Source organism: Plecotus auritus (assembly GCF_963455305.1).
Source record: "Plecotus auritus genome assembly, chromosome: 2".
NCBI lineage: Eukaryota > Metazoa > Chordata > Mammalia > Chiroptera > Vespertilionidae > Plecotus > Plecotus auritus.
In genome coordinates, this window is record NC_137771.1 from 49,154,463 (window position 1) to 49,179,019 (window position 24,557).

Below are 24,557 nucleotides of genomic sequence, written 5' to 3' on the forward strand. Positions count from 1 at the left end.
CCCCTGCAGGCCTGGTCACCCCTAACTGTCCCCCTGCAGGCCTGGTGCCCTCCAACTGCTCTCCCCTGCAGGCCTGGGTCCCCCCCCAACTGCTCTTCCCTACAGGCCTGGTCACCCCCAAATTCCCTCCTCTGCCAGCCTGATCATCACCCCTAACTGCCCTCCCCTGCAGGCTTGATCGCCCCCAACTGCCGTCCCTTGCAGGCCTGGTCCCTCTCAACTGCCCTCCCCTGCTGGCCATCTTGTGGTCGCCATCTTGTGTCCACATGGGGGCAGGATCTTTGACCACATAGGGGCAGCCATCTTGTGTGTTGGAGTGATGGTCAATTTGCATATTACTCTTTTATTAGATAGGATGTCATATCCAGGACTGCCTATTTTGAAATAAGCGTTCCTATCCTCTTAAAAATTAGTTTATTTTTAATTGTGTTGTTGTTGTTTCCAGACTTGACTAGCTTCTCCCATAATCCCAAAGGAAGCTAAAAGAATCTAAATTATGTGGAGAGAATCTAGAGGCCAGACTTCCTGAGTGGCTGATCTAAGAAGGCAGTTCTGGATGCACACTGGAAGATGTCCTCAGCTCCACAGCTTGGGAGAGAACCCTTCTAGTCCCCAATCATTAGAACAATAACATTTCTTTTCCCTTTAGAGCTCTCTGTTTTGATATTGGCAAGGGAAAAGTCACTTCATTTCTCAAAAACACTATTTTTCCCTCCCATTTTGGTAAAGAATAGTTGACCAAAAAAATTCATGTCCCAGCCCAAAAAAATCTACACTGTAGAAAATTACTTTTAAATGTTCATGGAGTTCTAGGGTCATAAATGAAGAATCATTAGATGTAGTGTTTTGTTAAGCTTATCAGATTATCATATGCTAGTGGCCCGATGCACGAAATTTGTGCAAGGGGCTCGGCCCTTGCAGCCCCAGCTGCCTCGGGCCTCGCAGCCCTGGCTTCGTCCAGAATGATGTCCGGAAGGTCGTCCCGAAGGATGTCTGGAAGGACATCTGGAAGGTTGTTCGGCTGTCCAGTCTAATTAGCACACTTGTTATCCCTGTAAGGTCTTTGACCATCATTTTTTCAAAGAATTTCTTTGAAATTTTAAAATAAACTAAAAAAACATACCCACACCTCTCCATTCACTTTTTTTTATTGTTTACACTATTGCAGCTGTCTCTATTCCCTCCCCCCCACCCCCCCCCCCTCGCCTTTGCTCATCTCCACCCAGCCTTTGCCCATCCCCCTTCCCTCTGGCCTACTAACTTTTAACAGTTGGTGCAATTGTTTCTTCCTGAATCTCCTCAAAGAGCTGCTAAAATATGAATGACTTTTACATTTTATAACTTTGTTCAGAGTTTTCTTCATACTTTCCTAAACTTCCTAAATCTTTTCTTTTAAGGGGGGAAAAGTTTTTAATGATTTTTTAGTTCACCAGTTGGATTTGTTTTGATTTTCTGGAATGTCACATCTTTGGTGCATTCCTATATACATTCCATGTACAGCTGTATCCTACATATGGGAAACATGACTTTCAATGACACTAAAGCTACAAATTTGCATAGCATTTTGTGAACATGTGAAAATTCTTTTATCGGTTAATATTATTGGCTGATTTGTTACAGGCTTGAGAGATTAAAATCTAAAAGGAATGTAACTTGTATTCAACTCCACAATTAAAAATGATCCTGGGAATGGACTCTGTGTCTTCTGAATCCTGATCCAGTGTACTTTTCACTGAAAAATGGACAACTCGTGACATTCATAACCTAGTTCATATTGGCTGTTGTCCAAATTGGTGGTCAAAAACAGGACAGTCTATGGAAAACTACTATTGCCTGCTCTGTTACTAATTTAATACAAGAATTACTGGAATTTGCATGTATTTTCTGATCTATTTGGTAGGGCATGCTATTTCTTAATCATGTTAAAGTTGTAGAAAATAAAACATAATACAATAATAGCATTTGTTTTATGGTCCTATAAAAACCAGTAGTGATTGGTTTATATATATAAATGAATATAACATTCATTATTAACCCAAAGCTAAATTAGAAGCATGGAGGAACCAATTAAGAGACTCAGAAGCCCAAGGAAAATCAAAGGAGGAAATGATGATTGTAACTGATATTTTGTCTCTGTAAGGAGGTAAGGCAGAGGTTAGAAGGAAGAAAGTTTTTAACAAAGTTAAAAATGAATGGAGCCAAAGTGTTCTTAAATATTGTAGGTGACTAGCTTTTTAAATGTCATTAACTTTGTTTTCCTAAAATTTCTCCTGTGAAGAGAAAGGAAGAATACGTTTATGTGGCACATATTTTTTTAAAACAAACATTGACATTTTAAAGGCCTAAATGTTTTATATGAAATGACTATGAAAATGCAAAGTTATACTGAACAGATGCTCTTTGGAGATTAGACTTGAGTAGTACCCTAAAAGCCAAATAATGAGTGACTCAGATAATGTGAGAAATTTGGGCTGACTCACATGTGTTGGAAGAAGGTGTCATCAAATCACTGATTCTGTCATGATTTTCCCTTTGTTCCACCTGGTAGTGCCAAACAAACTCTGAAGTCAGTGACTTTTCCACTCCAATTTGTCAAGAAGACTTTCCAAACCACCGGGAAAATACCTAAGGTTTTGAATATGTAGGCATTTAGCATGTTTGAATAACACTAACATAAGAAACACAAGTCACCCATGTAACTGTGGAACATACAGGAAATGTGAATCTCAAGCAAAGCCTTGACAGGGTAAGAATGGAGACACGAAGACTGGGCTTTGTCCAGGATGGCAGAAAGGAGTCTGCTTATCTCTACCCTACCTGCATGATGCTTCCTGGGAGATATTTTAAGTCAACAAATATTATCTGGTACTTGCACTTGGTATAAGGGACATACAAATGTAGGGACCTTGGCCTCTCTCATAGAAAGACTGACAGCCTAGCAGGGAAACAGATACAGGAACTATTACGTGAAACAGGTTGATATAAGAGCAACATTTGGGGGAAGCACAGGATAGTCAGTTTCTTACACCACCAGGACTGAGACATCCTCGCTGAGGAGGTGACATTTGGCTAGGATGTAAAGAATAAATTAACATTCTAAATATCAACAAAATAGGAAAGGCATTTTAACCAGAGGTAAGGACCACATAAGGAAGAAACAGATACTGGACTACAGATGTTGGGGTATATTCAGAGAATGGCTAACAATCCAGTCTAGCCACAGAATTGAAGAAATAGAAAAAGGTGAGATGGGAATATGGGATACAAAGATGTATCAGGCCAGTGTAGCTCTCCTGGTATGTTTTTTCATATTCTGTGTCTTGGAATTATCCAAGTCTCAAGAATATGTCTAACCTGGAAATTGCTATTCTTCTAAATCTGTAACTTGGTTTCTTGGTAGGGCCAATTTGAGTATGAATAACAATATTCTAAGAAAAGCTTGCAATACCATGCCCTGATCTCCTTTTCATTCTTTTACATTCTTGTGTTTCTTATGGTACTAAGAACTTACAATGCTGAATCTTTGCAAGACATCTGTTGGAAAATACAATACTGGTCCTGCTGGCATAGCTCAGTGGTTGAGCGTCGACCTATGAACCAGGAGGTCACAGACCGATTCCCTGTCAGGGCACATGCCTGGATTGTGGGCTCGATCCCCAGTGTGCGGTGTGCAGGAGGCAGCCGATCAATGATTCTTTCTCATCATTGACGTTTCTATCTCTCTCTCCCTCTCCCTTCCTCTCTAAAATCAATAAAAATGTATTTTAAATATATATATATGAAATAGTGAATTATATGCACATACACACTTATATATATACACCCAATTGATGAAACTTTCCCTGCTTTTTGAACATTCAAATTTAAGAGATATGTTGCAACTTTAAAAATATGTTTATATGAATGTTGCCAGGAACATTCAAATAAAAAATAGATTGCTTTGACCCTTTGTTGTTTTCCCACAGGATTGAAAAAACGTACAAGGAAGGCCTTTGGAATACGGAAGAAAGAAAAGGACACTGATTCTACGTAAGTCCTTTAAAAGTTTGCCTTCTCAAAGAGATGCTGTTGTCATTGTCGCTTAGAGGACATAGAGTTTTCTTGGATATTGTGCACTATTCTGTTTCTTGTTGAATTGTTACAGTTAGGCATAAATGGTTCTTAGGTTTACGCTACAAAGATAAAGACTTTAGATCATATGTTCAATTTTTCATCACATGTTATTATTTTACAACTTGATAACCATGCTTCCCAGAAATCTGGGAGGCAGTAAGTGTTACTGTTACTTCTGTGGGGACTAAGAGTATTTATTACCACCTCTAGGTTTGCCCTGAATGAAATGAAGAAGCAAAAACACCTGTTTAAGTAGATTAGGCCTAGCCAGAAACAGAAATTTGTTCCGATAACATTCCAAAGCTTTTACTTGATGCCAAGATTTTGTACAAGCAAAACTGTAAATCAACCAACAGGACTCACAGGGTAGGCTATTTGGCTGTAAATAAGAAGCCAGTGCCAGAAACAACCCTGTGGATACTTTTACATGTTTAAATGATCACATCCAAGGTAATCAATTGCCCACAGACTCTAATAAACCCATCTTGAAAATGTCCAATGATGTAACAATTCTATTCCATTTATTTGACCATCTTAAATAGTCCTGCAGAGCATTTAGCTCGGACACAAAATCTCAGGTGTCTCTTAGAGCCAGGCAGATAACTTACGCATGGAAAGTAAGAAGGCGGGGAACTCAGTATTCCAGCCAAGACCAATGTAAGGACTGTACCATTACTCCCCTGCAGCTGGTTGTGGCCATGTAAAACTGAAGACCTTGTGTGGTGCGCTTAAATCAGAATAATGAGCCCATTAAACCCATCATTTGGCTGGAATCCATGAAAGAAAGTTAGAAAATGTGAAAATCAATAGTTATTTGGGCACAGGTTAAAATGGAGAAGGTTACATTTATTTATCACCTTTAGCTTTTCTTCCTTTATACTTTTATCGTGCATACATTTTATCACAGGCTGCTGAGCATTGCCTGTGTGCTTGTCCTCCAAGATTTTGTAATTCACTAGAGGCCCGATGCATGAAAATTCATGTAAGAGTAGGCCTTCCTTCTCCCGGCTGCTGGCACCGGCTTCCCTCCAGCACCTGGGTCCCGGGCTTCCCTACTCCAGCCACTGGCAGGCACCCGGGACCTGGGCTGCTTCCCTTCAGCCCCGGCTTCGTCTGCAAGGACGTCAGAATGACGCCCGGAAGGATGTCCGGTCTAATTAGCATATTACCCTTTTATTATTATAGATGGGATAAAAAATCTAGCACACAAACTGAAATAGCTTTCACATAACAAAATGAAATAACATTTGAAATGACTAGTTTGGGATCTAGTACTTAGTAAAATGCTCAGTAAATGGCAGCAACATTACTCATTATTACTAATACAAATTAATACGTGGTAAGTTCCTTATGAGCAAATAAAAATTGAATTCATGGGAATTTGAGAGTAGAAAAGCTCACATTTGGACAGATGATCACTGAAGCTTCAGGGAGGGAGGAACTTTGAGTTTGACCTTCAAGTTGAAGACAGGCATTTCATGCTAAAGGAACAGCACCCAAAACAGCGAGGTGGAAAAGTCAACTGATATTCAGGACAAGACAGATAAGGCAGTTGGCCTACCTGTCAGCTACAGGTAAGAATGATCATTGGAGGCAAGTCTGGAAAGGACATCAGGACCAGAAAGGAAGTGCCAGGCTGTGGCGCCTGTGCTTCCTTCTGTAGGCAAGGAAGCCTTGCAGGTTTTTAAGCCAGAGATATAAAGGATTAGGGGGAAATAAAAGCTATTTTTTAATATAGATAGCAAATATTAAGTCACCTGTTCTTACATTTTCTTAGTGCTTTTTCTTTTGGTAAATAATTATTTCATGGAAATTACCTTTACTCTAGTCTTTTCTATATTAGGGGGTAGGGAACCTTTTTTCTGCCAAGGGCCATTTGGTTATGTATAATATCATTTGTTTAATATAATTCACTTAATATAAATTTATGTTGCTATGAAAAAAGCTCCCAGGTTTATTGAATTTTTAATCCTGCCTGCAGTTGCCTTGGCAGGGCCAGACTAAATGATTTTGTGGGCCTTACACGGCCCGAGCACCAGACATTCCTCACCCCTGTTCAAAATTATTGAATTAGGAATATTTTTTTATTGATTAAGGTATTACATATATGTCCTTATCCCCCCCCCATACCCCCATACCCCCATACCCCTCCCCCAGCACATGCCCTCACCCCCTGGTGTCTGTGTCCATTGGTTATGCTTATATGCATGCATACAAGTCCTTTGGTTGATCTCTCCCCAGGAATATTTTTTGAGGACTACATAATTACTCTTGTTTCTTAAGAAACTGCCCTTTTCTAAACAACCTCCAAAATAGATGACGGTTCTGTCACTGGAGCCTGCAGACCTGGGCTCTGCTTCCAGTGTTGCCAGCATTCCCACAGCCTCAGGAATATGCTTTTCCTTTCCTTGGCCTCAGTTTATACTACATGGAATCGAAGTTACCAAAAGAGCCAGACACTGTACCAGTCAGCCTGTCAGCAACATCTCTTGTCACCTATAATGTGCCATGGGGTGTGTGGGGCATCATTAGACACACACATCTCAGGAGAACATCATTAGCAGAAATCAAATCTATTTTTCTTTGAAGACAGTGTCTGCAACTGACTGTACATAATCTCTGGTTTGTGAAGAAAATTAAAAAGGAAAAATTTCCCTCAAAAGGGAAAAGAGATCAAACAACCTCCCCAGAGCAGGCAGAGCTAATTTGCATGCGACCAATGCTCTGTTCTTCCATCACCATTTCCAAAGGTATGAAAGTAAGGAATTTTTCCTCATGGCTTTGATAGGTGCCCAATATCTATCTGGGTACTTTGATGAGACATGTGCTTGTAGAACCCCAAGCATGTCTCCTTAACTTATCACTGGAGCACCCCAAAATACTTATGTGATAGCAAATTAGCCATAAATTGGTCCTAGTGGCAGTGATGGTCAGAAGACCAACAGTTCAGTGTCAGCCTTTGCTCTTCATGAGCCCCTGTCTGTAATCAGGTCATACATCATTCTCACAAAAGGTTGGCCAAATGCTCTGGGAATTTGCTATCCCTTCAGCTATAGGTAATGCTTATGTTAATCTGCCATCATTGAAACTTAGTTGATGCCAACTGTTTTCACGGTTGTTGCAGTTGCCTCAGGGTGTACCACCAGCCCCAACTTCAGCTGATTGAACCTCCTTAGTAATAGAGTGGGGTTAGGACCAGAGCTTCCCGATTTAATAATCATCACAGTGCCTGGTAGAGAGAGAAAAGGAAAGAGGCTGTGCTAAGTGGCTGGCCCTGTGCAGAGTCTGTTGTATGCATTGATATCCCTATTAATCCTCACAGTAATTCAGTAAGGTTAGAAGTCATATCTCAATTTTAGAGGTGAGAAATCAATGCCAAAAGGGATTAAGTTGCTGAAGGTTACCCAGAAAATAAGACTTGAAACTAGTATTCTTGTCCAGAATCAAGCACCTGGGCTTTTATTACCCAGAAGAAAAAGAATAGATGGGCAAAATTATAATCAAGATCAATAAAAGGGTAACAGAAAAAAGGCAGTGGTAACTGGCACTTTTTAAACCAGAGGCAAAGGATCCATGGTAGATGATTAGTTTTTAAATAGAAGTCAGTAAATATAATGGGTCTGCTATTAAATTTTTAAAAAATCACTTAAAAATAAAATATGAAATTTCATAAGATGGTTAGGAAGCGAACTGAGAACTTCAAGGGTCTGAGGCTGCTAATCTCTCTACTCCCCATCCGAGGTCATATTATATAGTAAGTGTATTCTAGATGACATTTAATGAGTATTTACTATGTTCTGGGCACTATTTTGGGCTCTTCACTTCTATAAACTCATGGAATCCTCTAATTGTCCTGTGGGGTATGTGTATATGCTATTATCGTGGCCATTTTGTAGATGAGGAAACTGAGACACAAGAGGATGAAGTAACTTGCCCAAGATTATGCAGGAAATATAGGTTGATTGAACCCAAGCAGTCTGGCCCTAGAGCCAGTGCTCTTAACCACCATACTTACTGTCACCACCCTAAGAAGCACCAGCCCCATTTCCATCACTGGATAAGACCAAAGGATCAGAAGAGGACACCAATGCTGCTATATACAATTACAGTTTTGCTGATTAAAATTTCTGAAATGTCATCCCTATAGCTGCAATATTCAGATCATCAAGTGGCCTCTGTAAGATGCTCTATAGAATGCCATTGTATCTGGACCAATCATGGGCAGCACTACAGCCAGACCTATCTCCAGAGATTGTTTTCTTTATATCTATTACTTCCTGCCCCCAAGACATCCGCACAAGGATCAGTGCCTGTGGATATATCCTATGCAAAAGTTGACACAATCACCTCTTAATTCCTTTAGCAGAAGCTAAAATTCTAGTAAGAAATGCTCTTTTTCATTTTTATTTTTTGCAGTATATAGTTCTAAAAAGAAAAGCTGGTTTGGATGAGTGTGAGTTGGTAGTTTTTCTCTGTACTTTCTTGTGCACCTGAGCTGATTATGGCCATGATATCTCACTGGATTTAGTTGCCTGTCTCATTCTTTCTGCGATGAGCATGGCTTCATGTTTTTATCCCCAGATCCTAGCCTAGTGCCTGGCCGATTGTAAGCACTCACTATTTGTTCAATGAATTATAAGTTTAATGAGCTAAGACTCTTCCTGTCCTTCTAATTTAGAAGAAATTTCTTTAAACCAACTAATTCCCATAGCCAGGGAATGGCCAAGGACCCTAAGATTTCTGTCAACTCCCATGGTCTTGCAATATCAGCATCCTCTCTGCTTCTAGCCCCTATATCCACATGGGCACAGACTGGTTATGAAAAATGATGACCCTCCATCAAGTGTTTTGCAATCCAAGTAAAAATATTCTGCTAATTTAGATGGAGGTGGTGAAGGGGAGTCTCATCTTGGAGCTCATGAGATGTCCCACTAACTCTGCCCTACCCTATGAAACAATAAATAATTTCATTACCTTGTCCCACCTTCTAAAGAACAGTTCCAACCACACCAAACTCCTCAAGATTTCACAGTCCACCTCAAGTACTTAAGGTTTTCTTCCAAATAATGCAGGTCCCCATCTAAGCATAATTCGGTGTTTTATAGGGTAACTTTTTAAAACTCTTTGCCGAGTGAATTAAAAAAGGAAGAGATACAGTGACCACCCTCTTGCTTCTTCCTCTGGCTCCTCCAGTTCAGTTTTTCAAAATAATGATATGATTTTGCACAACCGTTTGCACTTCCTCTATTGCTACAAAGTCTAATGTGGCTGCTGTGGACAGTCTTGTGTTCCTAGTGAAGAGACATTATGTAAGAGGAAAAAATTATAGCCCACATTTTTGAATACTTGCTATGTATCAGGGACTGTTATTAACTCTTTGTATACATTATTTGATCTAAGCTGGCTTACAGTGGTTACGGAACTAACAAGTGGTAGAGTCTGGGCACTCAGAAGTGTCCTGTTCTACAGCCCTTACTCCTGAGCACTGTGGCACACACAGTGCTACCATGGTGAACTCCCCTGAGTCATCAGAGTGAGCCCTGAGGAAACATTGCCCTCCCTTTCCTGCTTTCCTATAATCACTGGAGCAGTAAATAGAGGAATATGAAAGAAAATACAGATTCTCAAAGTAAGTTGAACAATACCATAGTAGTTCCTTCTTATGGGGGAATTCAAGACCACTCCCAGAGAGAAGATGAGAGAGAACCTGTTGGTTTACATTCCCTGAGCTAGTTTTAAATGGAGCCATAGACTGGGACAGACACTTAATGAGCTCTCTCTCCTCTTCAAAGGGGACCAAAACTGCTGCAGCAACTTGGTGCCTTTTGGACTTCAGCTTTTAATGGGAAATTCACTCCCACATACACATACACACTCCCCACACTCAAATACCACTGGACCAATTTGCTTTGATTTAGTTTGCATTATACGGATTTAGTGGGGTGAGAACTGGGGAGAGGGGGAGAGAGGTGGTTAATGTTTCTTGTTATACTTTAGTCTATGTAGCGAGAATGATTCATTTTCCTAATAGCTACAAATTTCTTTTTGTTACAGAGGTTCACCAGATAGAGATGGAATTGTAAGTATTTAAATGATCATTTTTAGTAGGTTTGCACTTCAATATATGCTATGTTTAAATTTCTTAAAGCCCCATTTCTTTTTTTTTTCTATAGGGAAAAAGTAGCTTAAATGGCTTTTCAGACCTCTCACTGTTATAATATTCTGTAGGAATTGCATGGGACATCCATGCAGTCTTACTCAAGTTAAACTTATTTATTGTATTCACCTAAAACCCTGCCCCAGATTAGGCCAGCAAACTAGTCATCAGTATGGTGGGTCACAAAACAGACAGTTCCTGCAGGGGCTGCTACCATCAACTGTTATTTCATTTCCAACTTAATGATATAAAAGCTCGTTATGTGAGAATGTTTTTCTCTAACAGAGGCCACAAAGTCATAATGGAGCTGAGATCCAATAAAATTGAAAGAAACTTTTCCCCTTTTGTAGTTCAGCTGCAGATACATTTTCTATATTAAGTTCACAAGCAGGGAATGGTCTTGAAACCACTTATGCCTGAATTTACAGTCTGAAGGAGGAAAATGCATCCACTGGGTTTAGATTTAACAGTAACTCTGACTCCTTGCTGGTCACCAGATTTCTTGATTTTTAAAGAAGTCTGTGGTGCCTTGGCTTGGATTTATCTGAGTTGTGCTTATGGGAGTCTGCACCCACTTCTAAAATGATTTCTTTCAAATCTAAATCAGATGCCTATTCATAAGGTTCAAAAGAACAGCTGTTACTGGGGGGAGGGGGAATTGACTCACATTAGGCTCATTGGGCTGGAGTGGGAAAGAAAATAAACCTGGTGGTTAAAAATAATTTTTTTGAAAAATCACCCTTTATAATATACCTACATTGGGGTGTTAATTGCAGTTATAGCAGGAGTTTATCGCCCACATTTGACTCAAGGTTCTTAGCTTTGGGATGCCTTTTGCATTCATGTAGTTCTAGCCATGAAATGTTAAGGGAATAGACTGAAATTTACCAGACATTGGGTAACACTATAATCAAGGCTCTATTCAGCAGGGGAAAAAAAAGACCCAGAAGACTCAGCTTCTCCTCACCTCTTGCTTCTGGCTCAGAGCCCTCTCGTTAACTCTCTCTCAGGTACTCTCTCTCTCTCTCTCTCTCTCTGCTACTGTGTCTTCTCTTTGCTGCTGTTTGGGTCCCCTCCCTGGGTTCTCTTGTCCCCTCCATTCTGGCCCCTGCAAGGCTCTGTTAGATGTTCTCTGCTTTCTCTCCCTACTGCTCCCAGGCTGGATTGCTGTTTCTTGCTTCTTTCCCTCTGCCACCCTCAGTCTTGTCCTTTTTCCTTTTTCGAAAGTCCCTCCCACCCACCCGCTCATTGTTTGTGAGGCCCCATGGCTACCTCAGTGTTCTCTGCTCTTCCAGGGACCACCAGTTTAAATCTCTGGTGGAATATGCACCCAGGTGCCTGGCACTGGCATGGCATGGGCAACTATGTGTCAGGCTGCATTAATGAGCCTGGCCATGATTCTGTGAACTTGTCCACTCCAGCTCAGGGCTTTGTACTGGAGTTCCCTGAGTGCTCCTGTACCACCACCATTCCAAGCCATATAAAGTTACTTATTAGTACCTGTGCCCTCTTTGTTTCTTCATTGGAAATACCATAAGTCTCCCTGATTATTAGGAAAGGGAAATTATTCCATTTCGATTTCTCAGGAAATAATACAGACCCATTTGAAAAAAGGCTACATTCTAAATAAATACATGTTCTCTGAAACAGGATGCGCAGCTTCATAGGTTGTTCAAGCTGCTAGTTGTACTATTTGGAAATGTTACCCAAGTTTCCCCACTAACTGTGGTCACCGAATTTGAAAACTCCTTATCATACCAGGGCCATAGGGGTCCCAAGTTTCTGTTTGCATCCGGTCCTTAGAGGCCTCAACCTGATTTTCTTTCAAATTCAGATTGATTAAGACCTTGCATCTGTGGACCCAGTCCACTTTTATGTGGCTGAGTTAGCTTCCAAATTATTGTCTTTGGGCGTCTGAAGTGGAAATTTATGGTTTCACTGGTGTAGTTCTATAAACTATAGGTGATGGTGCCTGCTTATAAATGGCTTGTCAACACAGGGCTACACAATAGGCTTAATTTGAGCTTATTTCAGTTCCTCAAAATCCAGTGAAGCCCATCTCTGGTGACAATGTTTTTGCAGTCTAATATTCAGAGGCTTTGTGGCAAGGTTTCATGTAGGAAAGTGGGCTTGTCTTGCTCCCCACGTGGCCGAATGTACCTGTCCCCTGCAGAACTGTCTGTCCTGGTGTCTGAGATTTCCGGCATCTGTGTGTTACAATGCATTCTAACCCAGAGACAAACTCTAATCATGCAGGCTACACTTCAACTTTTTTCTAAACAGTTCAGATTTCTACCTACACATGGCCTGAGGGCATCGTCTCTGCTCATCCCAATCAGGTGTACAGGAAAGGCCCAGCTTGGAGCTGTCAACTGTGTGTGCTATATGTATTGATGACCCTCAGGAAGGCTTAGGTCCAGGGTAAAGTATAATACAGCTAGATTTTCATACTTTGATTAGATATTTAGCCATTTCTGTTCCGTCTTAGTGTGTCCTGGTGTCTGTTCTCTACCTGTAAATTAAGTACTGGCTGAATGAGGATTAGATCCACAGTCTCTCCTGCCTGGGATGTTTCTTCCTCTTCTCTCTTCTCCTGACCTAGCTACACGGGCCTGCTGAATAGAGCCTCATTATGGGCCCCAAAGTCTGCTCTTTGTTGAAGGAACCCTGCCAAGATTGGTAGGCCCTACAATTTGGCCTAGAAATTGTTTCTTCTATGGTATGTTTGCTGACTCCATGTGATTCTTTATATGTGTCTTAAAGAACAAACAGATCCTTTAACAACTTTTTCTACATGAAAACAATCAATTCCAGCAGCCCAGCCCACATGAACCACCCTACAATAACAAAGCAGAGAGTGCACGTGAAGGAGGAAAAAAAGTTTCGGTAAGGAAACAGATTTTAGTTTAAAATTTCCAAGGGGTTGTAGAAACAGTAAGTAAAATCCCAATCTGAAACTTGAAAAAAAGAGTAGCATTTATTTACTCCAATTAAGAAGAATCTTTTTTAGTTATTTCCACATTATTTTTTGAAAATGTGGGGCCAATGTTTAAATCAACCATGTAGATTCTATATGCTGATGTCTGAATATACTTTTAAAGAGTGAACAGAATGCCCTGGCTGGTGTGGCTCACTTGGTCGGTCGAGCATGGTCCTGTGCACCAAAAGGTTGCCAGTTCCATTCCTCGTCAGGGCACATGCGGGCTTGATTCCCGGTCGGGATGCATATAGGAGGCAGCTGATCCATGTTTCTCTATTCTCCTTCTCCCTTTCTCTCTCTCTAAAAATCAATAAAAGCATATTTTTTTAAAAGAGTGACAAGGCAAAAAAAATATGTTTCCTTTATCTGAGACAAAGGAAAGGTATTCAGATTTTAAAAGGAATTTATTTATAAGAAATCTTTGGCTCCAGTATAAGCATGGCATACAAATTGAGTAATAATATTTTAGGAAAAGCATTATCTCAGTAACATTAGGAATTTGGCAGGACCTTGGCTTGTGGGAACACTGTCCTTGAGCAAAGGATGTTGAGTCAGGGATGCTGATCTTGGCCCAGGTGAGGGAACAACTACAGCAGTGTTGTTCAATATGGTAGCCTATTTACAATTCAGTTTCTCACACTGCCACATCTCCAGTATTCCAGAGCCACTTGTGGCTGGTGGCTACGATATTGGACAGCACACATCTAGAACCTTTCCATCTTCACAGACAGTTCTATTGGACAGTGCTGTCCTACAGAATTATTTGCAAAATGAGTCAAGTCCATCTCAGTGGCAAAAAGATAATATTTACTAGGTGTACCGGTTAATAATGCAGATTTTTTTCAATAGATGGAGTTACACATATGTTGAGATTATATATATGCAATTTGATATTATGCTATTTTATTGTATTGACAGCAAGCTTCAAAACTTCGTATGTCAAGAAAAGTTCTATTGGGACGGTATCCACAAATTACCTGAAAGATGGGGGAAATGTGTAGCTAGCGATGGACATTACTTTGAATAAAGCACTTTTGATGTTTCTCTTGAAATTATTGTGTTTTCTTTGGATTACAAAATCTGCATTATTAACCGGATAATAGTTAATCCACACTATTAACTGGTTAATTGTTAGTCCGCATTATTAACCAGTTAATTGTTAATCTGCATTATTAACCAGTTAACAGTTAATCTGCATTTTAAACGGTTAATAATTAATCCATATTATTAACTGGTTAATAGTTAATCCGCATTATTGCTTGTATTAAAACTAGTTTTTAAATGATATTTCCCCACTTATCTTCTTCCTTGCTTCTACAATATTTTACAATTGAAAATCAATAGAGCCATTACCTTCATTTATTACCACTATGAGCTGCACTTGCTTAAGTGGTTAAACCAAGAGAATTATTTATTTCTTGGGGTTTACCAGAAGAATCTTTACCAGTAACTTGATAATTTCCATTTGCGAAACCAAATATATTTGTAAGAATTCACTAGCATGAATGAGGCCAAATTCCTCTAATAAAGCTGTGTGTGTGTGTGTGTGTGTGTGTGTGTGTGTGTGTGTGTTGCATATCTTCCCAAAAGAATGTATTGTTATGATTTTTTGTTTATGTATAGTATTTGTGATTAAAATGTTCCTATTTTAAAAGAAAAAAATTTATAGGTTTTGCTTTCTTTTCATCTCAATCTTCCATTGGTTTCCATAGAAACTGGGATTGGTGATAGAAAAGCATTGGTAATAGAAATGAAATTATCATAGAGGCAAACTATAGAACTGAAAATTTTGAACTCAGTAATTTAACTAATCTCATCAGTTTTTAGATAACAATCCTATGTATTAAAGAATTGTTTAATGACTAAAAGGTCTATCAATGGTAGTATTATACTGATCATAAAATTCATGAGTTTAGTTCTTTCGGATCAACTTTGATCATTTTATTCCCATTATTACTAAAGTTAAGTTTGTATATTAAATTTATTATATGTGCTTTCTAAGAAGGATTTGGAGAATTTTGCAAAGAAGGCATATGCAAACAGATTGGTAAAGTACGAATTAAAAAAGAAAGCAAACATGACAAAAAGAAAAGAGGAACAGTGCCCATTCCCCATGGAAGAGATTTTTTTATTATTAGCTGGCATATAATTTAATGAACCATGTCCTCAACAATAGCTTTGTAGCTTATACAGGTGCAGAGTTGATGTGATAGGTTTTTAGAACAACCTTTGCTCAAAGTAGAAAGAATATCAGTGAAGCACTAATTCAATGAAGGCAATTATGTGGAAAAGTTAAAATGATGTAGTCTGAGTATATAATATTTTTAGGAGCAGGAAAAAGGAAGAGGGGCACAGGGCCTATGTTCTTGGGTTCTGGTCAGTGAAAACATTGGCATAGTTCTTGCATTTGTAAATTCTAGTGCAGTGACAGTACCTAAGGAAGAGAGAGGACTTGAACATATTATCTATTCCTTACGTGTTCGCCCTTACTAAGCTATTGTGGGCTCTTAGAGTGCCCAGGCAACATTCAGTAAGTATTAATCAATAATGATGGTTACCTCTAATTTGGTTTTCTAGTGGTCCTACATGCAAACATGCAAACATGAAAAGCTTACTTCTCCCACCTATTTGTCAATTTGAGTGTTAACTGTTCACATTGTGGTTCAACTCGCCTTCATTTGTGATTGCAAAATTAGAGGTTCTGTCTTCAAGCCTCACATGTCACCGTTTAATTTGTGTTGTTCTGAGATCTGCTTGTGCCCAGTGACATACCATTGCTCTATGTGCTAAATACCCGAATGCTGTTGAATTGAACCCTCCATCCCCAATTTGATTTGTGTTTTTGTCTTCTGCTCATAAAAAGTAGAGAATCCTAGTAATTTCTCTTTGGATAAGGCCACATCCTTGCTCAAGTGCTTGTGGCCATATATTATGGTTGTACTAGGAGTCAAAATAGAACTTACAAATAATATAGAGAGAGTAATGCTGGTATCCATTCATATTGCAATGATGTGTGTTCCTAGAGGCATAGGACACATGGATGACAGAAAAATCCATGATGAATTCTATTATTCTATTTTAATAATTTGTTTTTTAAAGCCACTTGTAAAGAATATCAACACCATTTTTAATACCTAGGAGCTGAATTAACAAATTTGAAGCTGATTTCCTTTATAGTCTATCAAGGGATGGTTAGGAAAAAAATAAGTTAGTATCAGAAAAGCTAAAAAATTAGTTAACGACTTGGATGATTACTCTTTGGATATTGTTGGAACTGATTGTATATGAGAGCAACATGGAAGTCAAAATGTTTCCATTTAAATACATATATATATATATATATATATATATATATATATATATATATGTTTTTATCCCCTGAAGGTATAGAGAATTAAATTATAATGTAGATGCTTCTAATTTTTTAGTAATTGAATAAAATTTGAACAGTTAGTAGTGAATATTCTGTGCTTAGGTATTCTACAGTCTTTTGTACAATAAGTACGGAAGCTCTGGTAGGCAGTGTCACGGCAACTCAGTTTACCACTTGGTTACACTAATGTGGCTGCTTCATACGCTGCTCTGATTTGTCTTTCCAGTCCTGGGTATTGATGGCTCTTGTTAAATAAAGATGAGAGTTAAGTATTCTTTATTGCTTTTTTGTTTCATTCAAATGTTTCTCTTCTAAATTTATTTTCACATGTATTACAGAAGAAAAGCAATGGGGCGCCAAATGGATTTTATGCAGAAATTGATTGGGAAAGATACGTGAGTATCAGAAAATGTTTTTTTCTTTACTAAGTATTTCAGAACTTGAAAATGAGTTGAAGCATTCTTGTATTTAAAATATGACATAGAATTAAGTGAAACATGCCATCTCATCAGAAAGTACCTGGCACGATTAACATGGTAGACAGGCTAAGAGCAGTAAAGGCTGTTAGATATGGGTTCAAGACCTAGCCTCTCCACAAGTCAGCTGTATGTGGCTTTGGGATAGTAATTTGCTGTCCAGCAAAAATTAAATCAGTAGCTACTTTACAACATTATTGCAAGGATTCAATAAACTAATTATTTGCTCAAAATAGTGCTGTAAGGGAAGATATGAGATATTAAGAAAAGGTGATTTTTAAAAATTCTTTTTACCTAGAAAGACTTGTTATATTTTCTAGGATTCTTAAATATGCATGAATGTGATATCTAAATAAACAAGTATGATAATTAAAAAACCAAATTACTCATCAAGCACTACCCCCTCACATCCAACACACAAATCCTAAACTCCAGTGTTGTCCCTGGTCAACATGCAAGTGCTTAATTGAAGCATAATTTTCCTCAAATGTTGTTAGTCATAAAAACTAATAAGGCCACACAGGAATTGCTATTATAATTATACATTAGATACAACTTTCTCTAAGTAATGAGAAGGGTTTTATTCTTAATACATTTTATCATCTTGCTTCTGGCAGGGAGAGGATAAGAGCAGAGACAGCCTTAGGGAGAATTTGACCTTTAATAAAGGGAAGCCCTAAAGCAGGGGTGGGGAACATCCAGCCGCAGGCCTTCTAAGGCCCACCAAATAATTTAGTCTGGCCTTTCCAAGGCATTAGGGGTGAGTTAATTAAATGTTTGACCAAATATAGCAGGCTAATTTTTAAGTTGATAATTTTGTGTGGCCCTCAAATGATATTATAAATATCCAAATGGTCCTTGGCAGAAAAAAAGGTCCCTACTCCTACACTAAAGTATAAATTAAGGTTAACTGGATAAACATTTGAGGAAAGATAATTCCAGGCAATCTGACCAGCGTGACTCAGTGGTTGAACATTGACCTATGAACCAGGAGGTCATGGTTCAATTCCCAGTCAGGGCACATGCCCGGGTTTCAGGCTTGATCCTCAGTGTGGGGCATGCAGGAGGCAGCCGATCAATGATTCTCTCTCATGATTGATGTTTCTATTTCTCTCTCCCTCTCCCTTCCTTTCTGAAATCAATAAAAATATTTTTTTTTAAAAAAAGGTAATTTCAGGCAGATAATTTATAAGGACCCTGAAATGGGAAAAAACAAAAACAAAACTTGCAGCATTCAAATCATAAGTTAACCATGGGTCATAGTACTTACCATATAATAGGAAGAAGGCCTTGTGGCTGAGGGGGATCAGAAAAGAATCTCAAACCTTAGGCTAGAGAGAAGATCCCGAGCCAGGTCATGCCGGGGCTTGTGGGCTACACAGAGACACTGCGCTTTAAAAAAATAAAATAAAAAAATATGTTTTTATTGATATTAGAGAGAGAGGAAGGGAGAGGGAGAGAGATAGAAACATCAATGATGAGAGAGAAAGGTAAACATTGATCAGCTGCCTCCTGCAAGTCCCCTACCGGGGATCGAGCCTGCAACTTGGGCATGTGCCTGACTGGGAATTGAACTGGTAACTTCTTGGTGCATTGGTCAACGCTCAACCACTGAGTCACACCAGCTGGGCATGGGCTTTTATTCTGAGTGCAGTGAGAAGCCACAGACACATTTTTAACAGGGAAGTGATCTTAATATACTTTAATTTAAAAAGAAAAAAGAAAGAAAGCTGAGTAATGAAGAAAGACAGAATGCATTCAAGGCCATCTTCTCTCCCCATGGTCATGGCACTTTCATTGTTTCAGTGACTCCAAAATCTCTCTCCAGCTCTGTTCTCTCTGACTTCCAGGCCTATTACCTCAACTTCAAAAGAGTCATTATTGAACTCCTCTTCACCTTCTTCCCCTCTACAGTGTAGGATATAGTCTCAAATACCTGGGATCAACCAGTGGTTCTGCCATTTGCTGTGTGGGTTCCTTGAGTAATGGCATCTGATTTCTCTTAGTTTCCTTCTTGGTAAATAGAATAATTCCACATATGATTGTTATGAAGGTTCAATGAAATAAAGTGTAGGTCATAGTACTTACTTTATAATAGGAACTAAAATATGATAACTAATTCTAATCATGCAAACTGTCTTTTCTCTTTCCTGTCTTTTTCCTAAAAATATTAGTTGTCTGCTGTTACAATTAGTTCAGCCAGGAGTACCAGCAGTCTCCCAGGATTTGAGGGTAGAAATCCTGGCGTTTTCCTGAACCTTCCCTCTCCTTTTCCTCCTATGACAAATCTGTTAATAAGACTAGCAGTTTGTCCTTCCAAATGTCCTTGATTCATCCCTTCCCACCACCACCAACTTTGTCTATATTATCAGCACATCTTATTGGCATGATGCAAGTATTTTGAATTCGTGTTTTTTTTTCTCCATTTTCTTCCTTGCCAATTCTATCCTGAAGTGTGATTCCCAGACATCTTAAGATGCTGCTTCCGGCATGCCCTCCCCTAAATGAGAAGCTGCAGTAACTATATCAAGTATGAACTCTTCCCCCAGCATGTTGGCCACCCGTGGTCCTATTTCCCATTGCCTCTCACTGTACAGCTTCCTTTCCAGTCATGTTATCTGAATAAGGTTATCTGTTTCAGCCTTGGAGGTCTCATTACAGACTCTTCCTCACCAGTGAGTCCCTTCTGTACCCACCTCTATCCCAAAAGGCACATGCAGATCCCTGATTCTTTCAAACCTCACTAATTTCCTCTTCCTTCAAACTCCTATCACTGATGTCTTGTGTTTTGTATTTTGTATTTTTGTTTTTATTTTCTGCCTACCAAATACATTTCAATTTTCCAAAGAACAAGTAATTTTTGTTTTATATCCCTTCATGTTGCTTAGCAAAGTCCTTGGCTTACAGGAAATGCATGGTAAATTCTCTCTGAATGTTTCCTTTCATTGACAGTTGTTGACTCCTACTTTGTTTTCCCAATAGAAAGACTCCCCACATTTCCTTGAGTAAATATCTATATATATATCTATATATCTATATCTATATCTATATCTATATCTATATCTATATCTATATATACTGCCCAGCATTCACTTCCAAAAGTTAAAATCCTGACCTCCAAAAATAAGGGACATGTTTATATCCTTAAGTAGAATGCTCTAGAAGGAAAATGAATAATTCCTTGATTATTGTCAGGATAGTCATTGTATTATGTTCACTTGTATTTTATAGAACTCACCCGAACTGGATGAAGAAGGCTACAGCATCAGACCCGAGGAACCTGGCTATATCCTTTCTTTCTTTATTTTTAATTTTTTCTCATAAAACAGTATTATAAATTAAGGTTTTGAAAAGGTGTTGAAATAACCCCAGCTTCCCAAGCCCTGTTGTCCATAATATTAGAGATGAATAAACAGCACAGAGAACAGCCTGATCACCAACAAGCAGGCATTTTGCCTCGGTCTATTCATAGAAGAGAGAAAGAGGAGAAAGAGAGAAATATGCTGAGAAACAATTGTGCACATTATGGATACTGGGTTGTCTGCTGAAGCCTGATGTGACAGTGTTATTTATCATGACTGGCAAATATCTGTTACTTGTGCTCTCCCCACAAATCACCTCTGGGCAGAACAGGTCACACGCTGAAGCACTTAAAACATCACAAATCGTCCATTAAAATGATTTCCTCTCTCCGTAGAAGGTTCAGCAGTGTGTGTACTGAGAGTGACACACCAAATGGCCAACTGCAGCAAAAATGTAGGACATTATAACTATTGCTCCTTGAAATTCACCATCCTTAATCTTGTTCCAAGGAAAGATGAATAAATTCTAACCCTTTCCTGATTTACTCTTTTTATTCTTATTTATTTATTTTGTTAATCCTCACCTGAGGACATTTTTCCATTGATTTTCAGAAAGAGTGGAAAGGAGGGAGAGAGAGAAACATCAATGTGAGAGAGACATCGATTGGTTGCTTCCTGCATGCACCCTCAGTGATGCTCGGGAGCCTGCAACTGTTCAAACCCGGGACCCTTCAGTTTTCAGGGAGACGCTCTATCCACTGAGCCAAACCAGCTAGAGCCTGACTTATTCTTTTATTTGTTTGTTTTGCTTTGATGTTCTACCATCTTAAGGATACTTTTGCCAATCACTCTTGTTTTATACTCATCATTGCCTCCCAGTAAAGAGTTATGTATCTTTAACTGTGTCCTACCTACCAAAGGAAAGCACTTTTATTCTTCAAGTGAATCAGAAGAGGAAGAAGAATCACACAAGAAATTTAATATCAAGATTAAGCCATTGCAATCTAAAGACATTCTTAAGAACGCTGCAACTGTAGATGAACTGAAGGCATCGATAGGCAACATTGCACTTTCCCCATCACCAGTGGTGAGTGGTTTTTATGTCAAGCTTTGGGTGAGGTTGGACAGAGAGCTGTGTTCTGCCCATGAGCATTAAGTAGAGCAGAAACTTCTTAAGCTGAAGGCTGCCTATGGTCACCATTTTATGAACTCTAGAAACCTTAAACAGCTCTTTCTGGCTTTTGAAAGTTATGCTCATTTTATATTGCATTTCTTGTGCTTTTCAAAATAGTAAAAAATCATAGGGCCACATTTCCTTTTTACTTACTTTCCTGCAAGCATTTTTCAAAAGAAGAAAAAAACACATTATCCAAACTTACTTCTGCAGCAATTGAAAACAATATAAAATTTACATACTTACTAATAATGATATTTATTTAAAACATATCTTACTATCTATTTTTATGATAGAGCACGTAGAAACTCCTGGGAAGAAAACCAAGAAAATTAATTTTCTTTAAAAATATCTCATTGTTATGCTTCAAAAATTTATTAGTCTAATACTGTCTAAAATTATTTTAAAACTCATAATCTTTATTATATTTTATTATCAAATTGTCTTCAGTACTCTTATCTTTTAGACACCTCAAAAACAGGTATGTCTTATTTGTATTATTCAAATTGGTATTTTTTTCCCACAATTTATACTTCCTCCAATTCCCATCTATTTAATTTCTTTAGTTGTTGAATTCTTAAGTTCCAACATTTACAGTATTTTCTCTGTGGTGTTTGATAAATGATACAATTGCTTTCTAAAAATAGCTATGAAGAGCAGCTGAAGGCTCTCAAACTAGCAACTAATATGTTCTTGGCATCTTCTTCAGCGAGATGTGATCTCCCTACATCATTCCCCCTAAACAAGTAGTTAATAAATGTTGAACCTCTTTTGAGATGCTTCTGGAAGTATCTCAGCTAACCTTTCCAAAGGAGTTGTCATCATCTCTCCTTTGATAGATACCTACCTGGGATGAATAAAGTCTCTGGTGACACCTTCTTCAGTGCTTAGTGCTTATAATGAACTTTTTCACTACTGTTAGTAACAGCTAAAATGATTTCTAATAGTAATCAACCACAGCAAGTGATGTTTCAGGTCATTTTTAATCATATACTCATATGTTAACTTAGAAAAAGGAGGCATGAAGTATATTAGCTTTTTATCCCTTCTGCATGGAAGATACAGATTTTAACTTACATATTGGTCTGTAATACTAGTGATTTCTAGTAATGGGAGCATTTTAAATGCACACGTTTTCACTTTTCAGTTGACATCTTTCAAATCATTTCTTACTGAATCTTTTTTTATTAATTATAAAAATGTATTTCCTGAAACCAGTTTATATCCTCTTCTCTGTGGGTTGTAATAAACTTACTGGGCATTTGGAGGCTTCCTGAGATAAGTGCAAAAGATAAGTTCACAGGATTAAATGAACAAATTTACATGAAAGAAAACTTACCAGAATAGCCAGACACATGGTAGATATTTGCTGAAAGCTAGTTGAATCTATGAAAGAAGAAATGCCCTTTATCAGGAACAATATGTAACCCCCAATCATCTGCTGGTTATTCCTCCAAACAGAAATGCTGTTGAGGATTCAGCAAGAAGAGGAGCTGCTTCCTCTGAGCCCTCCCAACACCTATTTTAAAGGTGATATATTGGCAGGATGTGGTTAGGACTCTGATGAAAGATGTTAGGGAAAGCAGTGTAAAAACAAAATGGAGACACTGAAAAAAAGTAATCACAGAGGTAGACTGTTTCTGCATAGCGGCAATACCACAAATCAAAAGACCCTCGGGTCCCCTTACCACCACCACCCCTGCACCTCCAGCTCGTTCCCTCTAATGTGAGAACCTGGCTCTGCCACTATTATGATTTGCAAATATCTGTGACTTTTTATATTTAGTATAGGAGAGTGAGCTGTTACTGCTACTTTAGGAAAAGTTAAGCATGTTTCTGGATATACGTAAGTATAAAGGGACATTGTAACTGAAACATTTTCTTGGCTTTAGAATCCATATTCACATCTAGATAATCCATATGTACCTATATTTCACATATCCAGTACATTATCCCCAAAAACAGATAGGTAACCTTCTGTAATTCACTTAGTACCATGATAAAAATGGCAAATAATTTGTACAACTTGAAATGTTTCCACCAAAACAATCAGAACATTTATATATCTACACTTAATTCTGGTGTAAAAAGAGAAATAGAACCTATACAGTTAATGATACATCAGAATATTTCATTTAGTCTATGGTTCTTATGCTACAAAAGCATCCATCATTACACTATTAGAAATAGAAGAAATTCCTAATGGTAAGCTATTCATAACAATGGCTTATGTTGGATTTCTGATTTCTATTTCTTTTGAGGAATTTTAAGATAAACTCATAGATAAAGGAAGTTAATTTCTATTCTTATGTTGCAGTTTCCTGGTAAAATAGCATGCTGCTAAGGCAAAGACTGAACATCACCCAGGTTTTAGTTGTTGATTTGGCTTCTGTATAAGTTAGAATATTGGTAGAGCTGTTTTAACAGAGACCAAAATGATAATAACTTAAACAAAATATATGATTTATTTCTCTCCCATGTAAAAGTCAAAGTTGGTAGATAGTCCAGATAGGTAATAAAGTCCTACTCCAGGGATCATTCAAGAACCCAGGGACTTTTTGTATTATTGCTCCACTTTTCTAGGGTGCTGCTGCCTTACCACCATCAATCACCTCCATGTTCCAACCTTGGGATGGAGGAAATAGAAAATAAAAGGCAAGTGGTTTCCTTTAAGCCTTCAACCAGAAGTTGCACCCATAACCACCACTCAGATCTCATTGTACATATTTTAGTCACTTGGCCACATTAGCTGAAAGGGAGTCTGGGAAATGTAGTCTTTGGCTAGATAGCCATGTAACAAGCTAAAATTGACAAATTTTTACTAAAGGACAAATGAGCTTTTAGATATTGGATACTGGTGTAGACAGTGACAGTTTCTGCCACTGTGTCTTAAATAATTTCATATTGCTTTTGAAATTCATGAGGAAATGGAATTACTTTTCTATTTACCTTCAGATTATTCCCAGAATCTAGGAAGTTTTC

At 38.4% G+C, this 24,557-nt stretch overlaps 1 protein-coding gene across 15 annotated transcripts in view; it reads left to right on the forward strand.

Annotated features, from left to right (window-relative positions):
• Positions 1–24,557, forward strand: part of SGIP1 (SH3GL interacting endocytic adaptor 1) — a 211,138-nt gene that overhangs the window by 97,440 nt on the left and 89,141 nt on the right. For 10 of the 15 annotated variants that reach the window (XR_013959841.1, XM_080654272.1, XM_080654267.1 and 7 more), the window contains exons 2-7: positions 3,966–4,029; positions 10,168–10,192; positions 13,085–13,156; positions 16,962–17,018; positions 20,331–20,385; positions 21,313–21,488. Coding sequence is in view for 14 of the 15 variants with exons in the window: in XM_080654272.1 (XP_080510398.1) it covers positions 3,966–4,029; positions 10,168–10,192; positions 13,085–13,156; positions 16,962–17,018; positions 20,331–20,385; positions 21,313–21,488 (449 nt within the window). In the remaining variant the exon portion in view is untranslated. The remainder of the gene's footprint in view (positions 1–3,965; positions 4,030–10,167; positions 10,193–13,084; positions 13,157–16,961; positions 17,019–20,330; positions 20,386–21,312; positions 21,489–24,557) is intronic. The other 5 variants (XM_080654276.1, XM_080654269.1, XM_080654270.1 and 2 more) reach the window with 2 other exon arrangements.